This window comes from Lagenorhynchus albirostris, chromosome 15 (assembly GCF_949774975.1).
Source record: "Lagenorhynchus albirostris chromosome 15, mLagAlb1.1, whole genome shotgun sequence".
In the NCBI taxonomy this organism is placed as follows: domain Eukaryota; kingdom Metazoa; phylum Chordata; class Mammalia; order Artiodactyla; family Delphinidae; genus Lagenorhynchus; species Lagenorhynchus albirostris.
Window position 1 is genome coordinate 22,866,776 of NC_083109.1, and position 19,394 is coordinate 22,886,169.

Below are 19,394 nucleotides of genomic sequence, written 5' to 3' on the forward strand. Positions count from 1 at the left end.
ATCAGGTTGTTGGACTTCCCTGGTGGTCCAGTGGTTAAGACTCCATGCTTCCACTGCAGGGGGCACGGGTTCGATCCCTGGTCAGGGAACTAGGATCCCGCATGCTACATGACAGGAGCCCCCCGCAGAAAAAAATCAGGTTGTTTTTTTGTTGTTGAGTTGTAAGAGTTTTTTATATATTCTGGATATTAATCCCTTATCAGATAATATGATTTGCAAAAATTTTCTTCCATGCTGTGGACTTCTCTGTTTAAAATAATTTTAAAAATTTATATAATTTTTATATACGATAAAATTCACCCTTTTCAAGTGTACAATTCAGTGGTTTTAGAATACTCACAGAGTTATACAACCATCACCACCATGTAATTCCAGAACATTTTATCATCCCCCAAGAATCAACATACTCATTAGCAGTCACTCCCCACTTGCCCTTCCCCTCATCCCCTGGCAAACACTAATCTACCTTCTGTCTCCGGATTTGTTTACTCTGGAAATTTAATGTAAGTGGAATCATATAATATGTGGCCTTTTGTGACTGTCTTCTTTCACTTAGCATAATGTTTTCAAGGTCCATCTACGTTACAACATGTATCAGTACTTCATTCTTTTCATTGCTGAATAGTATTCCATTCTATTGCTATACCACATTTTGTTTACATATTTATCAGTTGATTGATATTTGGGTTGTTCCCACTTTTTGGCTATTATAAATAATGCTACTATGAATATTGGTGTATAAGTTTATGTGTGGATGTATATATTCACTTTTTTGGATATATATCTAAGAGTGGAATTGCTGGGTCATCTGTTAACTCTATGTTTAAACTTTTGAGGGACTTCCAAACTGTTTTCTTCAGTGCTGCGTTGTTTTATATTACCACCAAAAATGTGAGGGTTCCAGTTTCTCCACATCCTCACTAACACTAGTCTTCTAGTCATCCTATTGGGTGTGAAGTGGTATCTCATTGTGGTTTTGATTAACATTTCCCTAAAGACTTGTTATCTTGAACACCTCTTCACATGCTGATTGGACATTTGTATATCTTCTTTGAAGAAATGATTATTCAGATATTTTGCCCATTTTAAAATTTCTTTTTTTGTTGTTGGGTTGCAAAGGTGCTTTGTATAGTCTAGCTATTACACCCTTACCAGGTATATGATTTTCAAATCTTCTCTCCCATTCCGTGGGTTATCTTTTCATTTTTTGGTTTGCTTAAAGATGCATAAGTGTTTTTAACTTCGATGAAGTTTATTTTTTTTGGTTTCTTGTGCCTTTTTTGATCATATCCATGAAACCATTGCCCAATCCAAGGTTGTAAATATTTATACCTATGTTTTATCCTACGAGTTTTGTAGTTTTAGCTCTTCAATTTAGGTCTCTAATTCACTTTAAGTTAATTTTGTATATGGAGTGAGGTAAGGGTCTAACTTCCTTCTTTTGCATGTGGATATCCAGTTGTCGCAGCACCATTTGCTGAAAAGACTATTCTTTCTCCATTGAATTTTCTTGGCTCTCTTGTTGAAAATCAGTTGTCCATAAATGTTTGGGTGATTTCTGGACTCTCAATTCTACTTCATTGATATATATGTCTACCCTTATGGTAGTACCACACAATCTTGATTACTTTAGTTTTGTAATCAGGAAGTGTTTCATCCAACTTTGTTCTTCTTTTTCACTATTGCTTGGCTATTCAGAGTCTCTTGCATTTCCATATCAGTTAAGATCAGCTTGTCAATTTCTACAGAAAAGGCAGCTGGGATTTTGATAGAGATTGTGCTGACCCTGTAGGTTAATTTGGGGGAGTATTGCCGTCTTAACAACATTAAGTCTTCTGATCCGTGAACATGAAGTGCCTTTCCTTTTACTTAGATCTTTTAAAATTTCTCTTAATGATGTTTTGTAGTTTTCAGTTTACAAGTCTTGTACTTCTTTTGTTAAATGTATTCCTAAGAGTTTTGATCTTTTTGATGCTATTGTAAATGGAATTGTTTTCTTAAACTCATTTTCAGTGTGTTCACTGGTAGTTGAACCGTTTTTACTCACGATACTTCTGACACCAAATATGTGGGTATTTTCCTCACACCAGTCAATTCTCCAACTCTCTGGACACCAATTGGATGTCCCACCATTCGGTTCAATTCTAACCCTAATTACCTGGAGTTAGTGTCAGACTCCACAGGTTTAAGAGCTCAGTCCCACAAGATTTCCCTCACATCAGACCCAGGTTACCCACACTTTTGTCCAACTTGACTACAACTTGCGGATTACTACACATCCCTCCCCGCCAGTGTTAGGGAACTGTTGACCAAAACCACCAGCCTTAGCCAGGCTCACTTGCCTGAGTTGTCTCACAACAGGAAGTCCCGATAAGGACTGGAATCCATCTTGGCTGAGAGATGAGCATGCCACCAGGAAGGATCCTGAGTGAGACTATGGGCCAAGCAAGATGATTGGCCAGAGACAACCTGGAAACTAATCCCATTACCATAAACCCTGAGACTTTGAGCCATGTGGCAGAGCACTTCTCCTGGGTTCCCTTACCCTACCGCTCTCTGCCTGGGCGCCCCTTCCCGGTAAATTCTTTTGCTTTGTCAGCACGTGTGTCTCCTTGGACAGTTCATTTCTGAGTGTTAGACAAGAGCCCACTCTCGGGCCCTTGAAGGGGTCCCCCTTCCTGCAACACCAGGATAAATAATTTCTTTGAACTGCTCATAGAACTCAGGAAAGCAGTTTAATTACTATTATCAGTTTACTATAAAGGATACAACTCAGGAACAGCCAAGTGGAAGAGATGCACAGGATAAAGTGGGGGCAGGGGAAAGGGGGCGCTTCCATGCCCTCTCCGGGGCTGCCATTTTCTTAGCACCTTGACGTGTTCACCAGCCTGGAAGCACTCCAAACTCTGTTGTGTCGGGGTTTTTACGGAGGTTTCATTACAGAGGCATGATTAAATCTTTGGCCATTATGACTGACTTAATCTCCAGCCCCTCTTCCCTCCCTGGAAGTTGGGGAATGAGGCTGAAATTTCTAACCCTCTAACCATGCCTTTGTCTTTCTAGCAACAGCCCCTATCCTGAAGCTATCTAGGGGCCCCCAGCCACCAGTCCTGCCATTAGCATACAAAAGATTCTCATCACTCCAGAGAGTCCAAGGGTTTCAGGAGCTGTGTACCAGGAGCTAGGGACGAAGACCAAATATTTATTATTTATTATATCACAGTAGAGATACGATGGTTTTTTTTTTTTTTTTTTTTTTGCTGTACGCGGGCCTCTCACTGTTTTGGCCTCTCCCATTGCGGAGCACAGGCTCTGGACGTGCAGGCTCAGCGGCCATGGCTCATGGGCCCAGCTGCTCTGCGGCATGTGGGATCCTCCCGGACCGGGGCACAAACCCGTGTCCCCTGCATCGGCAGGCGGACTCTCAACCACTGTGCCATCAGGGAAGCCCATGATTGGTTTTTGTATATTGATCTTGCTTCCAGGAACACTGCTGAACTAATTTATTAACTCTGATAATTTTTTTGTGGATACCTTAGGGTTTTCTATATGAAAGATCATGTTATCTGCAAATAGAGGTAGTTTAACTTCTTTCTTTCCAATTTAGATGCCATCCATTCATTCATTTATTCATTCTTGCCTAAAGGCCCTGGCTGGAACCTACCGTACAATATTGAGTAGAAGTGGCAAGAGTGAACCTCTTCGTCTTGTTCCTTATCTTGAGGGGAAAGCTTTCAGTCTTTCACCATTAAACACGTTAGCTGTGGATTTTTTTTTTTTTGGATGTCCATTATCAGCTGGAGGATGTTCTAATTTGTTGAGCGTTTTTATCATGAAAGGGTGCTGGGTTTTATCAAATGTTTATTCTGCATCTATTGAAATGTCTTTAATCTCTGGCCCTTAGAACTGTCCTTTAGCTTTTCTATGTCTTTCATGCACTGACGTTTTTGGAGAGTCCCAGCCAGTTTCTTGGTGCTCCCTCATGATTGGCTTCAGACTATGGACTTTTGACAGGAATATCACAGAAGTGATGCTGTATTCTTCCCAGTGCATCTTATCAGGAAACATGTATGATGTTATTATTACCAGTGATGGGAAGAAATTAACTTTGGCCATCTAGTGTCTGCCAGATTTATTCATCAGAAAATTACTGTTTTTCCCTTTTGTAATTAATATGTTCATTAATAGGTAATTTGTGGGGTGCTCCTTTGAGACTAAATATTCTGTTCCTCATCAAACTTTTACCCATGGCTTTTAACATGCACTGATGATCCAGTTGTTACTATGATGCTTGTCAAATGGTGATTTTTCTAGCCATTCTCACTTCCTTTTACCGGTTGGTGGACGTGTTAACTTTGAGATTACCTGTTAGATGTCTAAGTGGAGGTGGTGAGTGGGATGTGCAAAGTTCAAGGAAAGGTACAGGTTGTAGATTTAGGTGTAGGAGTTGTCAGTCTGTAGAAGGTTAAAGCCATTAGCAGTTGAGGGTCTCCAAGGGCCCATGTCCCCTGTTGGTCACAGGGCTTCACCAGGCCTGGGGTCCGCTGACATGTTTTAGAGACAAACCCTGGTGCTGACTGGGTCACCAGAGTACTGTGGCTCCATGGAGGCTGGGACTGGGGGCTCCTGTCTTATGGGAAGCTGGGTTCTGTGGAAGGAAGTGTCCTTGCTCTGTTCAAAGCTGGTAAAAGCCCTTACTACTTAACCTGGCATTCAAGGCTTGTCCAGCACCACCCCTTCCCTGAGCAGCAGCAGAGTCTTACTGCTTGCTGTGCCCTTCACTGCCACAGCTTGGGGAACTCCTGCTCATCCTTCAAAGCCCAGCTCAAATATTATCTTCTCTGTGAAGTCCCACCTCTACTCCCCGCAACATGGTCATTCATTTAGAAAACAGTTCTTGAAGCTCTCCTCTGTGCTAGGCACTGAGACTAGTGAAAAAAACTATTCCTGCCCTCAGGGAGCCCATCGTTTCCTGGTGGAGACAGATATTCATAAGTAATCTTACAGATCTAAGCATCAGTGACAGCAACAAAGCAAGGTAAGTGAAGTGACTGTCCAGCTCCAAGAGTTAGAGCAGGGGGTTTGCACCAACCTGGCCTGGCTGAGGTGCTTTGGGAAGCTTTCACTGCAGAAATGCTAGCTGGCCTGAGAGCTGAGGCAAGAATAGATGCATTGGTGGGGGAGCCATGGCTCCCTGTGCAAGGTCTGAGGTGAGGCTGGAAGGCAGAGAGCAGGGGATGGGCTCCCATGGGAGATGTACCTAGAAAGGTGGACGTAGGCCTCCAAGGCCAAGGTGAGGAGGCCGGATTTTCTCTTGCTGGTACTGGGAAGGCTTCAAAGGGTCCTGAGCAGAGGGGGATTTTCGAGGAGTCCCTCTGGCTGCCATAAGGAAGAGGCAGTGTGGATCACATTGATTTTTCAGATGAGCCAGATTCATATCAGTAGGAGATACAACTTCATTTTTTTGTTTAGATTTTATTTATTTATTTATTTAGTGCCAGGTCTTAGATGCGGCATGGCATCTCTCAGTTGTGGCATGCAGACTTCTTAGCTGCGACATGTGGACTCTTAGTTGCGGCACACGTGCGGCTCCTAGTTCCCCAACCAAGGATCGAACCTGGGTCCCCTGCATTGGGAGCGCAGTCTTACCCACTGGACCACCAGAGAAGTCCTGATACAATTTCATTTTAAGTTTCTTTTATAAACCCCATTCCAGTGCTGGTGGTAGGAACTTCATCTCAGTTGGTCTGGGGGTCCTCATGGTCTCTGGATCTCAGGCCACTGGGGACAATGGCTTTGTCCTGCTGGCCTGGCCACAAGGCCCCTGAGCCCTGTGCTGCTCCTGGCTACGGCTAAGCCTTCTTTCTCTGCTCTCAGGCTATGGGGTGGGGACTCCGAAAGGCTTGGGGACCCACAAACTTTTGGGGAGCAGGAGGTTTACAGGGGAACCTGGGCCTCCCTGCTCTCTGACCTGCAGCCTCTGGGTGGTTCTCAGGGACCCAGGGACGGTGAACAGTCTCCCTCTCTGCTCCCTTTCCTCTTCCCCAGCACCCTTCAGGAGGGTGCTTTCTGTCTCTGTTTGGCCCTGTTCCCTCAAGGATTGTGCTTTGGAAATGCAGAAACCGAGGACTCACTCCCAGCTTCTCTAGGAAGCTGCTGTCGGCCTTTCCCTGAAATGACAAATGCCTCCCTGATAGAACAGAGTACAGGAGGTGGGACATCATCTAAGCCATCTTCTTGTTCAGACTGTTTAATCTGAGTCATGAGAAAATAGAAATCCAAATTAGGTAACATTCTCTAAGATGCTTGGATACTTAAAAAATGTCAATGTCATGAAAAAAAAAAGTGGGGAAACTGCTTCTGATTCAAGGAGACTAAAGAGACTTGATAACTGAAAGCAGCGAATGATCCTTCACTGGATCCTGGATGGATACAAAGTAAAAGCCATGGAGGACATTCCTCCGGCACTTGGAGTGTGGCCCTGCTTTAGCTGGTATTGATGTCTGGGCACTAAGTGCCCTCCTGGGTAAGGGAGGTGCTCGAGGGTCACTCGTGTGTTAAATTAGAGGAATAGTGGTATTGTGCTCACGTAGGAATGTCCTTATTCTTAGGTGTCGCCTGGTGTATTTGGGGGTGAAGCAGCATGGTATGTGCAGCTTATTTTTAAATGGCTCAAGGTGAGGAGGATGTTTGTGTATGTCCCTGACAGGAACAATGCAAATATGGCAAAATCTTGACAGTTGGTGATTCTGGGTGAAGGACATTAAACTATTCTTTCAACTTCGGGAGGGTGGGCCTCTCCTCTGCTGCACCAGCAGGGCTGGGAGAGGGGGCCCAGGTACTATGATACAGGGAGTGCAGGACCCTCCCTGAGACCCTGATCTAACCCTCAAGGCCCCTCCCCTGCTGCCGCAGAAACACTCAGGCTCTGAAGGGGTAAAAGGGTCCACCCAGTTCCCCGAGGCCCGTCAGGAGTAGAGCTGGGCTGCTCGCCGGTCAAGTCCAGCGTGATGCCTCTGTGTTCACTCACACCCCTGAGTATCTGGCTCAGTGCCCAGGCAACCTGAAACCCGTCCACTTACCTTTGAGTCACCCTCAGCCGTGTCTCAGGGCAGGGGGTAGGTCCAGCCCCAGGAGTTAATCTGAGCCATCCATGGCCACTGGGCGCTCAGCCACCACTACCAGGATCTAGACATGAGGGCACAGCACTCCTAGCGCAGGGGGTCTGGCCCACAGGCTTCAGAGGAGCTCACGAGCGGCCCCTCTGGGGAAGGCAGGGCAGCCCGAACAAAGTTCCTGGGAAGGTAGTTCCCCTGGGCTTGAGGTCACCAGCACCTCCGCTGCGTTGTGCCAAGGGAGGAGACCAGGTGCCTGCAGCTCGGCCGGGCCCGAGAACTTTCTGAAACACATGTTCTTACCACCAGACATGGGCACCTGCTGTTCCGCCTGCTCTCCCCTGTACCCCATCCCCGTCTCCCAAAGCCGGTTAATACCCACTGTCCTTCAGCCTTGACCTGGGTTTGGCGGAGCTGTCATGGGTTCCCACAGCCTCACTGTGCTGCACCTCCTTTTCTACCATCTGCTGTAGACTGGAACTCACCTATGGCATGTTCCGTGTCTCCCCCACCGGGGCGTGAGCTCTATGAGCAGGGTAGGTGCTCAGGAAGTGCATCCAGTGCGTGTAACTGTCAGGGTGCAGGCAGCGGCTGGGGTACCGAGTGCCCCGTCCTGGGTGAAGCGCACGCAGAGTCGGGGTCTACGGAGGGGGCGCGAGTTGTCAGCGTGAGCAGCCCATCTCAGCTCCCACATAGCGACGATGAAGCATTTATTTCTCTGGAGGAAGCTGGTCAGGCGGATGTTACACACTCATCTTTCGGGAAGGGAACCGAGAGCTTAGTTTTCTTGCTGGGGGTCACAGAGCTGGTGCATGAGAGCGCTGGCGTTACAGTTTGCACTCGTCAGCCTGTCTCCAAGGAGCTGCCACTTGGAAGGGGTCTGGCTGTCTCCTGGGGTGTCTGCTCCACCCGCCTCATCCCAGCCTGGCCCGCCCCGCTGCAATAACACCATGAGCCCGTGGTGCACGTTACCTCATTTATTCTCACAACATGCCTGTGAGGTAGGGAGGGGCGGGGACTGTCCCCATTTTACAGAGGAGGAAGTTGAGGCACACAGAGGTCAAGTGACTTGCCCAAGGTCACAGACGGCGGCCAAGCTGGAATGGGCCCTAGAGCAGGCCCCTGTGGCAGGTGCTGGACACGAGGGCGTCTCCAGTGCCGCAGCCCGTCGTGCTCGGAGCTTGCTGCAGGCCTGGCCTCGCCCTCGCCCTCCCTGCCCCCCACCTCACCCTGCAGGCCTGGGCCATCGCAGCTCAGGGCTCATGACACCCTGGGAGTGGGGCTGGGGGGCAGGGGAGAGAGAAGGATGACCGGGGTAAAAAAATAGAAAACTCAGAGGCCAGGCAGATGGGCCCATGGCCGGGGAGCGGGGGGCAGGTGAGAGACAAAAAAAGGGGGAGCTGCTTACACACAAGGTATATATTTTTACACACACTTGTACACACACCTAGATATAGTACATGTAAAAATATATGCTATTCACACACCCGCCTCCTGCCAGGTGCCCCCGAGAGCCAGCGGTGGCGCTGGTGGGCATGGGTGAGCAGAGGGGCGTTTGTTAAATATACACTCTAAGGTCTATGTGCATATGTACACATACATACAGACACAGCCGCCCGCCCCTCGGGTACTGTACACAGGCTCGGCCAGGGACACGTGACCCCTGGAAAATGGGGTCCCCCTCTTGAGTGGCCCCTGCAAGTCACTCTAGGTCATACATTTTGCTGAAGGAAGACGGGGCTGGAGAGAAGAAAAAGGCGGGAGTCTGGAGTGTGGTAAGCTGTGGTTTTTATCTCATTCCCACCCCCACCCCCCCAAAGACTTCAGCCCTCCTCATGGTCTCAGAGAGGCGAGTCACCCACCTGACGCTGCCTAGGGCTGGCAGATCACAGTGGGAGGGCTGCTTCTGCTGAGAGGAACCTGTATTTGCGTGTGTGCGCGCGCGCGCGCGTGCATGTGTGTGAGCACTCGGTGGGGGAGGGGACGCGTGTCCATCTCTCTGTCCTCTGGGCTCACCCACAAAAAGGGCTGAGAACCAGAAAGCCGATAGTCAGGATGGTGACCCCTGTGTGAGCTCTTAAGGGAAAAGAGAAAAACATAAGAATGAAAACTCCAAGGTCAGAGCTGGGGTAGCCAGGAAAAGGAGGAAGGACATGGCAGGTGCCCAAGGCTGCCCTTGGGCTGTCGTCATCTTGTAAACAAGCTAGTTTAAGTTCTCATTAGATAGAGCAAGTAAAAAGACTGTAGTCTGGAGGCTGGGCCGGGGCGTTGCCGAAGTCCATCTATCTAGTCCACCACGGCCAGCAAGAGGAAAAAAAAGTTTTATAGTTTTGTGTTTCTGTTGATTTTTTTGTGTGAAGTCTTCATAACCTAAAGCTGGGAGGGACCCAAGAAAGCCAAATTGTGAGCCCTTGTATGCGTCAATTTGAAAGTTGGCTCAGGGTCTCTAGACAGAATAACCACACTAAAGGTTGAGAAAATTTTGTTCCTTTCGCATTTAGTTTGTAGGTTTCTTTTTTTAATGACTTAAAATTGTTTGCTTCCTGCTTCCTGGTCTCAGAGCCGGGTCTGGGCCTCAGGGACATAAATCTCGATGCTGTCCGCGCTCTCCGTGGCTGAGTTCTGCCGCACAGAAGCTGCCCGCTTGGCCGCCAGGAGCCTCTTGCGGGCCTCCTGACGCTGCTTGTCCCCAGCGTCAGAGGCCTTGTCGCGGCTCACTGCCGGCTTGGATTTGGCTGGCTTCTTTGGGACCGGAGGGGGTAGTTTCTTCTCTTCCTTTAGTGAGACAGTGAGGAGAGAAGGAAAATAAAATAAAGGTGCCACCTTTTGTGTGGTGCTACCACCCGCCGTGTGCTGGCAGCTGGAGCCTGCACCCCAGCTTCCCCGCATCGGGCACAAGCAACACACATTTGGAATCAGGAAGCCACAAGAAGCGATGATGGTGGGAATAGCACAAGGCATAGGAGCAAAAAGCAAGCTTACAATCCTAGAATGTTCTAGTAGGAAGGGACAGACAGATCACCTCTTCCCACCCCTGCTCTGAACCACTGAGAGCCTGAAATTCACGCAGGAATCATATAGCCAGAGATGGGATTTAAATTCAGGGCCTCCGACTCCCAGGTCACATTTCACATGCTATTCTAGGGGATCAGAACTCACAAGGGCCACAGTCCAGGAACCAATAACCAAAGGGGTCATTGGGTGCCACTGTTTTACAGATGGAAGCCTGAGCCTCAGGGAGGAGGCTGGCCCAGGAGGCAGAATCGGGTCCAGACCCCTGTACTCCTGGCAGCGTGGTCCTAGGAGAAGGACCATTTTTCTACCTCCAGGGTTCCAACGGCTGTGTCTACGCTAGTGCTCTGGGCTGTGGGCATGTGTCTCCCACTTTCTGAACATGCAGGGCAGGAAGGCATGCTTCGGGGGGGCAGCCTCAACTACACAGAGCGAGTGGCATGCTGGACAAGCGCCGAGCATGGACCCCGCACACTGATGGACGTGAGCCCCCAGCTCAAAGACGACACACAGAGAAGGGAGCCAAGCAGCACTGACCGATGTGGCCAGCGTTATTGCCGACCAGGAATTTGTCCCTGGACTTCCCCTCCGCACTGCTCCATGCTCACCTTCCTCTTCTCGGGGGTCTCCACCAGCTGCCAGCTGTTGGCCTTGAGGTGGTAGAGTTCATCAAACTTCATGCTGATGTCCTCGATGGACAGCTGCAGCAGGTCCCAGAACCCTGCCAGGTCCTGGGCTGTTGGACGTGGGTTGGCATCAGGGTTCTGTGGGACAGATGGGGATCAGTGGGGCAAGCAGGGCAGAGGCTTGTCCTGCACCCCATCCCAAGTACTGTCTCCTAGCTCTGCCAGCCCTGGTTGGCTTCCCTTGAGGCCTGGTCTTACTCTCCTGTTCCCAGGGTCGGGTCAGTATCTGTATGAGCGAATGAACCCAGTTCCTGATTACTGCTGGCCCTGATGGCGGAGAGCTTTGGGAGAGAGAGACAGTCCTATCGTGAGAGTGGGTCCTGCACACACATGGGGACTGAGGCCTTCGCCACCACTGAAGGGCTACAGGGAGGAGGCAGGATCACTTCCAGGTGGGTGTGATTCCAGAATCCGTGTGCTTTCTAGCCCATCATTCTGTTCTCTGACAGCACATTCCTTATCAGGACTTCCCCAGTGAACGCCCAAACCCCTACTGGTCCTAGAGACAAACACTCGCCACTGTCCTCCACCCCTGGGGGTTACACCACCCCTGCCAGATGGAAAGAGGCTCCACAGGAAAAGCTGCTGCCTAGCGGCAAGGGTGAAGGAGAGGGAAACCCACCAAGTGTCATGGTGGTTATTTCTTTAGTTCTTACCTTGACTGTCTTCTTAGATATAGAGTATGTTGTATATAAATAAATCAGTGCCAACTGATTTTTAACTTTCATCTGGCTGTTTTTACATAGAGTTCACTTTTCTATTTCGGAAGGTAGTAGAGCTCTGAAAGGACCATTCCTGGCCCTTTTCCTGTGCTAGGCACTGACACACACCACTGTCATCTTTCCAATGCCATGAGGAAGCAGCACCTTCTCCATGTTAGAGAGGCGGTCACAGAGGCTTAGAGGCTAATCCAGCTGGGGGATCTGGCTGGAAGACCCACTGTGGAGGAAGAAGAATCACACTCACCAAGTTTTGCTCACAGAGGCCCCGGAACTGCTGGAATTTCTGTGACATCAGTAGCTGGGCACTGCCCACAGCACTGAGGACTTTCCCTAAGACTGAGAAAGAGAAGGTGGAAAAAGACTGAGCAGAGCACAGGGTCTGCTGGGGTGGAACACAGGATCAGGGTCATGGCCTCCACCTCCCCTCCCCGCATTAGGACACCAATCATCATTTGGTGATGGCAGTCAGTCTTCATTTTATTTACACATTAACCCACTCTCACTGTGAAAAATGCACACCAGACACATAAAGTGAGCCCCATCCCCTAGTTGCTAAGGACATTTTATGGCAATAAATTTAAAAACTAAGTTTAAATGGAAAAAATTTTCAGGAAAACATAAATTACTATCATAGACTCAAGAAGAAATAGAAAATCTGATTAGGCCAATAACTGTTTTAAAAAACTGAAGCAAGAGTTAAAAATCTTCCCCAGAAAAAGGAACCAGGCCTATGTAGTTTTACAGGTGTGGTTTTACAAAACCTTCCAGGAATAGATAATCCTTGTTTTATACATTCAAATTCTTCCTGAGAGTAAATAAACAGAAAATGACAGCAAATTTCAGGAGCCTGAGAGAACATAGGACATGCCAAGAATAGGGCACTTTCATTATGAACATAAAAGTCTTAAAGCAAAGAGAATCCAACAGAAGCGTTCACCATGAAGTGTTCAGTGGTCTACTTACACAGTGGTCTACTTACAGCAGCTCATGAAGGAGGAATTCCACCTCATTCAGAAATTATTAGTTATTAAAAAGGAACCAACACAGGAGCTAAACATGTTATAGGAGCAGTAAATGGCAGATGCACATTCACCAGATAGTTGTTGCCAGAGAGCAGATGAAAAGTGTGACATTTAGCCACAAATATTTAAACAGTAGTTCAAAGCAGAGATAAGGTACTCTGAAAAGAGATGCAAGACAATGGAAGGGGATGAAACATGAGCTCTGGAACTAGTGCAAGAGAAAAATCAGGTATCACAGAAACAAGGGCCATGATGGACACAGCACAAAGAATAAACCCTGATGAAAACCAATAAGGACAAGGAGGACAGGAATGAAAAAGCTCCTGGCACAAAACACTTACACTGCTAGATTAACAAGACAAGGCGTCTTAAATGAATAGCTAAGCTGCTGGGGATAAAATGACCCCCCACCCGTAGAAGGTAGTGGGTATATGTGCCTGGCTTGGTCTGAAGTAGGATAGGAGGGCTTCCCTGGTGGTGCAGTGGTTAAGAATCCACCTGCCAATGCAGGGGACGTGGGTTCGATCCCTGGTCTGGGAGGACCCCACATGCTGCGGAGCAACTAGGCCCGTGTGCCACAACTACTGAGCCTGTGCTCTAGAGCCCGTGAGCCACAACTACTGAAGCCCGTGTGCCACAACTATTGGAACCTGCGCACCTAGAGGCTGTGCTCTGCAACAAGAGAACCCACAGCAATGAGAAGCCTGTGCACAGCAATGAAGACTAGCCTCTGCTCACTGCAATTAGAGCAAAGCCCGCACACAGCAACAAAGACCTCAATGCAGCCAAAAATAAAATAATTAAAAAAAAAAAAGTAGGATGGGAATAAGAGGAAAAGTCTCTCCTGAGAATTCCTAACCATAAGACTGCATTTAGGTACCTTATTTTTTAAGAAATAAAGGAAGCAACTAGATGTATTAAAAAGATGAGACTATTTTTAAAAAAGTGACTGAGAGACATGGAGGAGAGAGGGAGACTTAAAATACATCTATCATCAGAGTTCTAAAAGGACAGAGAGAATGGAAGAAAAGAAATTTATTCAGAGAGATGATTCAGAATATGAATAAAGGAACCATCCCAAACTCATTTTATGAAGCTAGATAACCTTGGTACTAAAACAGGACAAGGATGAGAAAGGAAAATTACCAGCCAAGTAATTCTGCCTTGGAAGAAAGGCAAAATTATTAAATTAGATATTAACAAAAGTACAACAGTGTACTAAAATAATATAACTCAGCTGGGTTTATTCTGGTAATACAAGACTGATTCAACATTAGAAAATTCTAATGACTTCTGATTCTGACTATGAAAAACCAGTTACTATCAGACAAACTGAACCCTCCCATGAAGAAAAATTAAAAAAAATAAAACCTAAATAAAATACCAAAAACAACAAAAAAATCTCTTTCAGGGTATTAAAAAATTACCAAAGCAACCAGAATTTGAGAGGCTAAGATGTCAGTGAGAACGGAAACTATATTCAGCCAAGCCTGATATTCTGAACCGCCTTCTACCCCAAGGCATCTCCCAGTTTATAAGCAGCGCAAGGCTGAGGGGCTAAGAAGCCAAGCAGAAAGTGGTGGTTCAGAGCCTGAGAAGCTAAGCAGAACTTGTGGCAGTTCCATGGGGACAGGGAGACCAAAACTGGAATTCGGAGCTACCAGAGGAGACAGGACTTGGGGGAAAGTGCATCAGGCTGAGCAAAGCTTCCAGCAGTCTTAAGATGGGGGAGAAACAAAAATTGGAGCTCAGTGTCTGCCAAGGAGGAAGGGCTTGAAAATACCCCAGGCTGCAGCTCTGAACCAGCTCAATCCCATATTAGATTAAGTTGGTCTGGCCCTACTCTAATTGTCTGCAAGAAGCAAAAGTAAATTCGTTCTCAAAGTATAGAAAATCGTCTTCAAAAAAAAAGAAGAAAAAAAAATCATCCTGAGCTTCAAGTTCTCTCTGTACTTTTCGTATACAGTTTCTGGCATTGAATAAAAATTACCAAGCATGCCACGAGGTAGGACCAAATGACTGCACACCAAAAGAGAAAAATCAGCAAAAAGTAAAAGAACTATAGGGATGTAGAGGTATAGGACCAGGGCTTTAAAATGACTGTGAATATGTCCCAGAAAATATATGACATGATGAGGAATTTCAGCAAAGAACCAGAAATCTATCAAAAAGAATCAAATGGAAATTCTATAACTAAAAAACAGAGTAACTGAAATTAAGGCTGCAATAGACTCTTCAATAAGTGGTGCTGGGAAAACTGGACAGGTACATGTAAAAGTATGAGATTAGCTCACTCCCTAACACCATACACAAAAATAAGCTCAAAATGGATTAAAGACCTAAATGTAAGGCCAGAAACTATCAAACTCTTAGAGGAAAACATAGGCAGGACACTCTATGACATGAATCACAGCAAGATCCTTTTTGACCCACCTCCTAGAGAAATGGAAATAAAAACAAAAATAAACAAATGGGACCTAATGAAACTTCAAAGCTTTTGCACAGCAAAGGAAACCATAAACAAGACCAAAAGACAACCTCAGAATGGGAGAAAATGTGTGCAAATGAAGCAACTGACAAAGGATTAATCTCCAAAATTTATAAGCAGCTCATGCAGCTCAATAACAAAAAAAAAAAAAAACAACCCAATCCAAAAACGGGCAGAAGACCTGAATAGACATTTCTCCAAAGAAGATATACAGACTGCCAACAAACACATGAAAGAATGCTCAACATCATTAATCATTAGAGAAATGCAAATCAAAACTACAATGAGATATCATCTCACACCCGTCAGAATGGCCATCATCAAAAAATCTAGAAACAATAAATGCTGGAGAGGGTGTGGAGAAAAGGGAACACTCTTGCACTGCTGGTGGGAATGTGAATTGGTACAGCCACTATGGAGAACAGTATGGAGGTTCCTTAAAAAACTACAAATAGAACTACCATATGACCCAGCAATCCCACTACTGGGCATATACCCTGAGAAAACCATAATTCAAAAAGAGTCATGTACCAAAATGTTCATTGCAGCTCTATTTACAATAGCCCGGAGATGGAAACAACCTAAGTGTCCATCATCGGATGAATGGATAAAGAAGATGTGGCACATATATACAATGGAATATTACTCAGCCATAAAAAGAAACGAAATTGAGTTATTTGTAATGAGATGGATAGACCTAGAGTCTGTCATACAGAGTGAAGTAAGTCAGAAAGAAAAAGACAAATACCGTATGCTAACACATATACATGGAATTTAAGAAAAAAAAAAGTCATGAAGAACCTAGGGGTAAGACAGGAATAAAGACACAGACCTACTAGAGAATGGACTTGAGGATATGGGGAGGGGGAAAGGTAAGCTGTGACAAAGCGAGAGAGAGGCATGGACGTATATACACTACCAAACGTAAGGTAGATAGCTAGTGGGAAGCAGCCGCATAGCACAGGGAGATCAGCTCGGTGATTTGTGACCACCTGGAGGGGTGGGATAGGGAGGGTGGGAGGGAGGGAGACCCAAGAGGGAAAAGATATGGGAACATATGTATATGTACAGTTGATTCACTTTGTTATAAAGCAGAAACTAACATACCATTGTAAAGCAATTATACTCCAATAAAGATGTAAAAAAAAAAGACTGTAATAGATAGGTTTAATAGATTGGTTACAGCTGAACTATAAAATAATCCAGTAGAAAATATCCAGACTGAGGTCCAGAGGAAGAAAAAAAAAAGGGAAAATACAGAAGAGAGAATGAAGAAGCATAAGATGTGGCAGTCTAAAATATGTGTAATTGGAGTCCACAAGTAGAGAAGAAATAACATGGAGCAGAAATTTGAGGAAATGATGGCCAAGACTTTTCTGAAACTGATGAGAGTTATTAAGGCTGCAGATTCAAGAAACCGTGTGAGCATCAAGTTGGAAAAATACAAAGAAAACCATACCTAGGTATCACAGTAAAATGGATAAAACTCAAACACAGGAGAAAAAATCTTAAAAGCAGACAAAGGGGAGAAAACAAATTATTCTTCAAAGAAGCAGCAGGAAGACTGACAGTTGACTTTTCAATAGAAAGGCTGGAAACCAGGACATAAAGACATATTTATAAAGTGTTGAAAGAAGATCAGTACGTACCTATAATTCTATACTTAGCAAAAATACTGTTCAGGGACTTCCCTGGCAGTCCAGTGGTTAAAGACTCCGCACTTCCACTGCAGGGGGCACACGGGTTTGATCCCTGTTCAGGGAACTAAGATCCCGCATGCCGCGGCCAAAAGAGTAAATAAAATTTAAAAATAATAACAAACAAAAGCCGGCCTCCTAGAGGACAGTTTTAAAAAAATACTGTTCAAAAAAAGAGGGAGGGCTTCCCTGGTGGCGCAGTGGTTGAGAGTCCGCCTGCCGATGCAGGGGACACAGGTTCGTGCCCTGGTCCTGGAAGATCCCACATGCTGCAGAGCGGCTGGGCCCGTGAGCCATGGCCATTGAGCCTGCGCGTCCAGAGCCTGTGCTCCGCAACGGGAGAGGCCACAACAGTGAGAGGCCCGCGTACCGCAAAAAAAAAAAAAAAAAAGAGGGAAAAATACATTTTGAGATAAATACTGCATTAAAATAAATACTAAAGGGAGTTCTTCAGGCAGAATGAAAATGATCCTAACTAGAAGCAAAGAAAGAAGAGAAGAGTACCAGAAAGAGTAAATATGTGGGTAATACTGATTGTATAAAACAAAAAATAATGTCTTGTGGCATTTAGAACATATATATAGAACTGAAATACTTAACAGCAATAGTACACAGGTTAGGAGGGGGATAAAAGTGATCTAAGGTCCTTGCATCATCTGTGAAGTGGTAAAGGTACTAATTTAGTCTTTACAAAGTCAGGGATGCAGGTTGTAATCTTCAGAGTAACTGTTAATAATAAGCTAACATGAAAAAAGTGGAAATAAATACTTGATTAATCCAAAAAGAAGGCAAGAAAGGAGAAAAAACTATCAATAAAATTTACCACATTACAGATTAAAAATTATCTAAATAGATACACTAAATTTCATTAAATTCAACAATTTTCTTAACCAGAATAAGCGTATCTCCAACAGACCTACAGTAAACATCATACTCAATGGTACAAGGTTAAAAGCAATTCCTTATTTACAAATAAAGTAAGAATACAGCAAGATTTCTAGATATAAGATCAATAGAAAGGCCAAGAGCATTTCATCAACAATAAACAGAAAATACAGTAACAAAAAGTACCACTTACATCCCTCCAAAATTAAAATACTAATCTAACAAATCTTCAAAAAATATGTAAAACTTTTATGTGGAAAATATAAAATTTAAATGAAAGACACTAAAGAAGACCTAAATAAATGGAGAGACATAATCATGTTCTTGGATAGAAAAGAATTATTCATAAACATGTCAACTTCCCACCAAACTGATCTACACATTTAATATAATTCCAATGAAAACCTCAACATGGAACTTGAAAAGCTGAGTCTATGGAAAAGCAAAGAGCCTATGCCAGACACTCTTGAAGAATAGGTTGGGGAAACTTGTCTTTCCAATTATCAAGATTCATTAGACAGTTATAACAATGAAGAAAGCCAGATTTGCGCCTAGGGATAGACTAATGAACAGAATAGAAAGCTCAGAAATAGATCAACACATATAGGAAACCTGATATTTGTCAGGGCTGTACTGCATATCAACAGGATAAGGATGAACATTTTAATAAATTATTGTCCAATGAGAAAAAGTTAACACAGAGCCTTATCTCACTCCATGCAGACAAATTAATTCCAAGGGATCAAGGACTTAAATGTGGAAGACAACTTGAAAACTTTACAAGTAAATAGTAAAATATCTTTTTGACTTTGGGAGAAGGATGGATTTCTTAACATACAAAAAAGTATAAACCATAAAGGAAAAGATTGATAAATTTACATTAAAATTAAAAGTACCCATTCATTCAAAAGATACCATAAAGAAAATGAAAAGATGAGTTGCAAACTGGGAGAAGACAATTACAATACATATAACTGACAGGTTCCAGAATCTAGATACGTAATGATCACCGATGAGGCAGTTAAGAAAAAGACCACTTAATAGAAAAATGAGCAAAACATATGAACAGGCATTTCACAGAGGAGGAAACATAAATGGCTAATATGTGAAAAGATGCTCAATGCCATTAGTAACCAATGAAATACAAATTATAACCACTATTTTATAACTGTGGATTGGGGGAAAGAAAAAACCTATTACATACTAAGTGTAAGCAAAGATGTAGAGCAATGGGTACTTTCACACAGTGCTGAGGGACTAATAAATTGGTGTAATCACTGTGGAGAACAATTTGGCATTTCTTATAAATCTGAACACAGGCATACTCTGTGACCCAAATGTTTCTCAGTATATACCTTAGAGAACTCTTATAGAGGAGACATGGTCAAATATGTTCATAATAACCCACAGTGTATATCAACTTAATGGTGTGAGACTGAATAATCTATCCCTGAGATCAGGAATGAGACAAAAACAAGGATGCCCCTGCTCTTGCCACATCTATTCAACTTTGTGTTGGAGCCAGGGCCATTAGGCAAAAAACAAAATAAAAGGAATCCAGGCTGGAAAGAAAAAAGTAAAACAATCTCTATTCTCAGATTAAATGCTCTTGTATGTAAAAAATTCTGAAGAATTCCCCAAAAAACAGTGAGGTTGCAGCATACAAGATCAATATACAGAAGTCATTTGTATTTCTATATGGTAACAATGAACATCTGAAAATGAAATTAAAACAATTTCATTTACAATGCCATCAAACAGAATAAA

General features: G+C 44.6%; 1 protein-coding gene across 4 annotated transcripts in view; it reads right to left on the bottom strand.

The window, feature by feature from the left end:
* Nucleotides 1-8,077: 8,077 nt before the first annotated feature.
* The window catches only part of DLGAP4 (DLG associated protein 4), an 87,333-nt gene continuing 76,016 nt past the window's right edge, over nt 8,078-19,394 (bottom strand). For all 4 annotated transcript variants that reach the window (XM_060124095.1, XM_060124097.1, XM_060124096.1 and 1 more), the window contains 3 exons: nt 11,780-11,871; nt 10,736-10,891; nt 8,078-9,890 (listed from right to left, as the gene is read on the bottom strand). In XM_060124095.1, the coding sequence (XP_059980078.1) occupies nt 9,672-9,890; nt 10,736-10,891; nt 11,780-11,871 (467 nt within the window). In that variant the 3' untranslated portion in view covers nt 8,078-9,671. The remainder of the gene's footprint in view (nt 9,891-10,735; nt 10,892-11,779; nt 11,872-19,394) is intronic.